Source organism: Centropristis striata, chromosome 18 (assembly GCF_030273125.1).
Source record: "Centropristis striata isolate RG_2023a ecotype Rhode Island chromosome 18, C.striata_1.0, whole genome shotgun sequence".
Taxonomy (NCBI): domain Eukaryota; kingdom Metazoa; phylum Chordata; class Actinopteri; order Perciformes; family Serranidae; genus Centropristis; species Centropristis striata.
In genome coordinates, this window is record NC_081534.1 from 31,543,343 (window position 1) to 31,550,082 (window position 6,740).

The 6,740-nt window shown below is 43.2% G+C and overlaps 2 protein-coding genes across 2 annotated transcripts; both read left to right on the plus strand.

The window, feature by feature from the left end:
• Positions 1-2,237: 2,237 nt before the first annotated feature.
• On the plus strand, positions 2,238-3,635 carry LOC131991618 (E3 ubiquitin-protein ligase TRIM35-like). Its single transcript, XM_059357084.1, has one exon. The coding sequence runs from the start codon at positions 2,238-2,240 to the stop codon at positions 3,633-3,635; it is 1,398 nt and encodes a 465-aa protein (XP_059213067.1).
• A 1,645-nt stretch (positions 3,636-5,280) lies between these two features.
• LOC131991361 (E3 ubiquitin-protein ligase TRIM35-like) lies at positions 5,281-6,740 on the plus strand. Its single transcript, XM_059356748.1, has one exon. The coding sequence runs from the start codon at positions 5,281-5,283 to the stop codon at positions 6,676-6,678; it is 1,398 nt and encodes a 465-aa protein (XP_059212731.1). The 3' UTR covers positions 6,679-6,740.

The window sequence follows — 6,740 nt, forward strand, 5'->3', positions numbered from 1 at the left end:
AATCAATCAAAATTACTTTATTCTTCCCCGAGGGGAAATTCAGTTAGTCTGGTAGAATCTCTTGAAGAATGAGACAGCTTGATGGCTGTAGGAACGAAGGATCTTTTGAATCTCTCCGTCCTGCAACGGAGAGAGAGGAGCTGTCCACTGCTGTTTTTTTGGTCCATAAATGTTTTCTGTAGTGGGTGATCTGGGTATTTCAGGATGGCCTGGAACATGTTGACAGGTCATCTCTCCACCACCTCCTCCAGTGTGTCCAACCTGGCTCCAACCACAGAACCAGCTTTTTTGACCAGTCTGTCCAACCACCTTGCATCTCTGTGTCTGACATGGCTGTAACTACATCACCGCTAGCCGACTTTCGTCTGCGCTAGCATCCCACCGCACGTGTTAGCTTGCGCACCGCAAGCAATGTGCCGGTAAAGGATGTCAGCCACTATAACCGGGAAGCACTCTCCAACAGAAGCACCGTCACTGGGATTACCGGAGACAGGGCAGAAACAAACACAGAAACAAACAAAGAGAAAGGAAACAGCAATCAAGAGAGGCTGCCCGTAGACAGACGCCCAACTTGCTGCCTTGTTACGGTAAGTTGATACAATGCTGCTCCCCGTACACTCTCTAGAATTCAATTTTACGAGATTGTCACACTGCACCCTGACTCAGGTGGAGATCAAACAATCACTGATTGCACGCCAACACAGATTCAGCTTCAGACTAAAACCTCCACTTTGACTGAAAGAGGTCAACTTTAATGAACCTTTATTTGCAAGTGGTAATTGCATGAGGCCCAATTTATTATATTTATGTGGTTTACATTTATATTTATTGTGCAAATGTAGTTTTTGCACCTTATTGATAACATTTATTGTTTATAATTGTTTTAATCTTTCCTATTTTGTACTGCAACTGCCGCACAGCTATTTCCTCGGGATAAATAAAGTCATATTTTATCTTATTTTTTGGTTGTTCTGTATTAAGATTTTTATTCTGCAAAGGAACAAGTAAATATAGCTGCCAAATGAATCAAGTGAAGTTAAAACAAAAATGGAAATTAGAAAAGAAACACTAAAAATGCCCTTGCTTACAGTACTAGAAGTAAAGACAGAATGAAGGAGACAAGGAGGTGAAGAAGGTGAGGAGAGAAAAAAGAGGAAGAAAAGAAGAGGAGGTGGAGAGGAAGGAGAGAGAGAAGAAATCACATTTCACCCTCATGTACTGCAGCATCTTTTGAAACTTTTAGAAACTCCACTAGAATTTGAAATAAAGTTATGTCTGGCTGCAAACATGAATCTGTAAAGATGGAGACAGAGAGAAAAATCCATGCTGTGATTTGGGTTCAAAAGATTCAGACATTTTGGAGATTTCTGCAAGAACTGAATTTATTGGCGGATGGATGACGAGCTCTTGTGTTGTGTTTCCTGCTGAGAAAGCCTCTTATTGTGAATCTAGTGTGTCAGCCATCCATCCTCTGAATGCTCCAGGTCTCTAGTTTGTGGTTGTAAAGTTTCATGAGGCTGTGATTCTCCTAGAGGTCACAGCAGCTCATTTTATACACTGAATTCAAGTTTCACTCACTAACATCATCACACATGAATGAAAGGGCATGTCTGTAAAGAAGAGCCTCATAGAACCTGTTTCCTTTCAGATATCTTGAAGTCAGAGATCAAGTGACCCCTTTGGGGACCAATATCTCACATGAAGAACATTGGGCTCATTGCATCCACAAGAGTCTCAGCTTTCCAGTCAGACCCGATTCACTTATTATTCACTTACAAGAGGACACAATACCAAATTTACTGCAGGTTACAGCATGTAAGAGAGACGTATGGGGAAACACAGAACTTGTTTTCATTCAGAGATCTGCAGCTCAGAGTTATTCACCAGTTTGGAATGAGAGTCAACCTGATAAACTGTTGTGTTAAAGCTCCGCCCCTCAGCTGACTCACCTGAGTCAAACCAGGTAACAGGCTGTTATTCTGCCTCACTGAGACAAAGAGACACACATACACTCTGAGAGACGAACGATAAGATTCAGCTTCAGACTAAAACCTCCACTTTGACTGAAAGAGGACAACTTCAGGAGATTACTGGGAATACTGGAACAGCTCCACTTCACCCAGCTGCTGAATCCACAAACTGAACGACAGTTTTACAGGAAAGTAAAGTAACTTTGAGAGAACAGGGAGTGGCTGAGCTGTTTGTCTGCTGTGTTTTCAGCTTCACTCAGAGACTAAATGGCTTCCAGATTAGAGGACGATCTCTGCTGTTCTGTCTGCAACGACATCTTTAAAGATCCTGTCGTCCTGTCATGCATCCACAGCTTCTGTAAAGACTGTCTGCAGAGCTGGTGGACGGAGAAACAAACCAGAGAGTGTCCAGTTTGTAAGAGAAGAGCGTCAAGGGAACCACCTCTTAATTTTACGTTACAGAAGCTGTGTGAGAGTTTCTTACAAGAGAGAGATCAGAGAGCTTCAGAGGCTCTCTGCAGTCTGCACTCTGAGAAACTCAAACTCTTCTGTCTGGACCATCAGCAGCCAGTGTGTCTCGTCTGCAGAGACTCAGAAAAACACACCAACCACACATTCAGACCCATCGATGAAGCTGCACAACAACACAAGAAGGAACTTCAGGAAACTCTGGAGCCTTTAAAGAAGAAGTTAAAGGTTTTTGAAGAAGTTAAAGTGAAGTTTGATCAAACAGCAGAACACATTCAGGTCCAGGCCCGACGCACAGAGACGCAGATTAAGGAGCAGTTTAAGAAGCTTCACCAGTTTCTGGAAGAGGAAGAGGAGGCCAGGATGGCTGCACTGAGGGAGGAAGAGGTGCAGAAGAGTCAGATGATGAAGGAGAAGATGGAGGCTCTGAGCAGAGAGATAGCAGCTCTTTCAGACACAGTCAGAGCCACAGAGGACGAGCTGAGAGCTGAACACGTCTCATTCCTGCACAACTACAAGGCTGCAGTGGAAAGAGTCCAGCAGCGCCCCCTGCTGGAGGATCCACAGCTGCCCTCAGGAGCTCTGATAGACCAGGCCAAACACCTGGGCAACCTTGCCTTCAACATCTGGAACAAGATGAAGGACATGGTCTCCTACAGTCCTGTCATCCTGGACCCAAACACTGCTGGTCGAAAACTCATCCTGTCTGAAGATCTGACGAGTCTGAGAGCAGGAGAGAAACAGCAGCTTCCTGATAATCCAGAGAGGTTTGGTCGTTGTTGCTTCTCTGTTCTGGGCTCTGAGGGCTTTAACTCAGGGACTCACAGCTGGGAGGTCGAGGTTGGAGACAATATAATCTGGGAACTAGGTGTGTTAACAGAGTCTGTCCAGAGGAAAGGAGACACCCGGTCTGGATTATGGATGTTACTGATCTATGAAGAAAAATACTTATCATGGTCACCATCAGATGAAATCACTGTTCTTGTAGTGCAGAAGAAGCCTCAGAGGATCAGAGTGAATCTGAACTGGAACAGAGGAAAGCTGTCGTTCTCTGATGCTGACACTAACACACACATACACACCTTCAGACACACTTTCACTGAGAGGATGTTTCCATATTTTTGGAATAGTGATGAGGATCTCCCACTCGATGTTTTACCAGTGAAGGTCTCTGTGGCTGCAGGACAACAGAAATAGACGATCAGCATCGTTCTGTTCAAGACGTCCTGAAGTCTTTGAGGAACATGTGACTACGTTGTCCTGAAAATGTTTTTCTCTCCATCAGTGTGAGGAAATGATGTCATGAAGATGTAACATCAGCAGAATCAACAACTCAGATCAAAGAGTTGTCAATCACTCTGGCAGGCGTCTCTGTGGTTTCCTGTTCGATTATTGATCAAATCTTTAAAGTGAATTCTCTGTAAAACTTCATTCTCATTGATTGTTTTGTTTTATGCTTTTATTGGTGTTTGGGGGTGTTATATAAAAAAATACTGTCAAATAACAGAAAACAACAAGGTATTTTAAAGATAATTTCTTTAAAAGTACAGATAATAAACAGTTAATATCTGTATTATGTATATATCTGTAGAATAACTAAAGTGTTTTTACTTTAATTTGACTGTAAGTGTTTGATAAAATATTTACTGTTTTTTAATGTCTTTTTACTGTTTTTACGTTAAATTTAAATTTTTACTGTAAGAAAACAAAACGTTTCCTTAATTTTACATTCAGCAATATGATGTGGGGGTTTTTTGTTGTATTTTTTTTTTTACATAGAATTAACTGTCATTTAACATTCAAGGCCATTCAGCAATTTAATACTGTAAAATAATTTAAAAATCTTTCCCATTGTTTTAATTTACATATTTCAACTTTCATGTTCTGGTTAATATTTGTAATTAAAGTAATTAACTTTATGGCATTTGCAGTGTTGCATTATTTGGCTTTTATTGTGAAGGGTGGGGCAGGTTTGTAGCAGTAACCAGCAATCCCACATTCAGACTCCAAGAGAGAAAAATCCATGCTGTGATTTGGTTTCAGAAACTTTTGACATTTAGTAAATTTATGTATTTTGTGCGATTGTATGGCAGCACTTGTGTTGTGTTGCCTGCTGAGAAAGCCCCTTATTTTGAATCTAGTGTGTCAGCCATCCATCCTCTGAATGCTCCAGGTCTCTAGTTGGTGGTTGTAAAGTTTCATGAGGCTAGAGGTCACAGCAGCTCATTTTATACACTGAGCTTAAGTTTCACTCATTAACATCATCACACATGAAGAACATTGGGCTCATTGAATCCACAAGAGTCTCAACTTTACACTCAGACCCCATTTATGCAGCTCACAGACTGTTTAGGGACCCCAGGATGCACAAATACTCACATACAAGAGGCAAAATCACACATTTTACTGCATATTACAGCATGTCTGTAAAGAGACTTGTGGGGAAACACAGAACTAATTTTCATTCAGAGATCTGCAGCTCAGAGTTATTCACCAGTTTGGAATGAGACTCAACCTGTTAAACTGTTAAAGCTCTGCCCCTCAGCTGAGTCACCTGAGATGAACCAGGTAACAGGCTGTTATTCTGCCTCACTGAGACAAAGAGACACACACACACTCTGAGAGACGGACGATAAGATTCAGCTTCAGACTAAAACCTCCACTTTGACTGAAAGAGGACAACTTCAGGAGATTACTGGGAATATTGGAACAGCTCTACTTCACCAAGCTGCTGAATCCACAAACTGAACGACAGTTTTACAGGAAAGTAAAGTAACTTTGAGAGAACAGGGAGTGGCTGAGCTGTTTGTCTGCTGTGTTTTCAGCTTCACTCAGAGACTAAATGGCTTCCAGATTAGAGGACGATCTCTGCTGTTCTGTCTGCCACGACATCTTTAAAGATCCTGTCATCCTGTCATGCAGCCACAGCTTCTGTAAAGACTGTCTGCAGAGCTGGTGGAGGGACAACCAAACCAGAGAGTGTCCGCTTTGTAAGAGAAGATCTTCAAAGGAACCACCTCTTCATTTTGCGTTAAAGAACCTGTGTGAGAGTTTCTTACAGGAGAGAGATCAGAGAGCTTCAGAGGCTCTCTGCAGTCTGCACTCTGAGAAACTCAAACTCTTCTGTCTGGACCATCAGCAGCCAGTGTGTCTCGTCTGCAGAGACTCAGAAAAACACACCAACCACAGATTCAGACCCATCGATGAAGCTGCACAACAACACAAGAAGGAACTTCAGGAAACTCTGGAGCCTTTAAAGAAGAAGTTAGAGGTTTTTAAAGGCGTTAAAGTGAAGTTTGATCAAACAGCAGAACACATTCAGGTCCAGGCCCGACGCACAGAGACGCAGATTAAGGAGCAGTTTAAGAAGCTTCACCAGTTTCTAGAAGAGGAAGAGGAGGCCAGGATGGCTGCACTGAGGGAGGAAGAGGAGCAGAAGAGTCAGATGATGAAGGAGAAGGTGGAGGCTCTGAGCAGAGAGATAGCAGCTCTTTCAGACACAGTCAGAGCCACAGAGGACGAGCTGAGAGCTGAACACGTCTCATTCCTGCACAACTACAAGGCTGCAGTGGAAAGAGTCCAGCAGCGCCCCCTGCTGGAGGATCCACAGCTGCCCTCAGGAGCTCTGATAGACCAGGCCAAACACCTGGGCAACCTGGCCTTCAACATCTGGAACAAGATGAAGAACATGGTCTCCTACAGTCCTGTCATCCTGGACCCAAACACTGCTGGTCGAAAACTCATCCTGTCTGAAGATCTGACCAGTCTGAGACGAGGAAAGAAACAGCAGTTTCCTGATAATCCAGAGAGGATTAATAATTATGGCTCTGTTCTGGGCTCGGAGGGCTTTAACTCAGGGACTCACAGCTGGGAGGTCGAGGTTGGAGACAATATAATCTGGACACTGGGTGTGTTAGCAGAGTCTGTCCAGCGGAGAGGAGGCATGAGGCCTGGATTATGGATAATAGGGTTCTACAAAGATAAATACACATCATGGACACCATCAGATAGAGGAACTGTTCTCGTAGTGCAGAAGAAGTTCCAGAGAATCAGAGTGAATCTGGACTGGAACAGAGGAAAGCTGTCGTTCTCTGATGCTGACACTAACACACACATACACACCTTCACACACACTTTCACTGAGAGGATGTTTCCATATTTTTGGAATAGGGATGAGGGTCATCTCCCACTGCAGGTTTTACCAGTGAAGGTCTCTGTGGCTGCAGGACAACAGAAATAGATGATCAGCATCGTTCTGTTCAAGACGTCCTGAAGTCTTTGAGGAACATGTGACTACGTTGT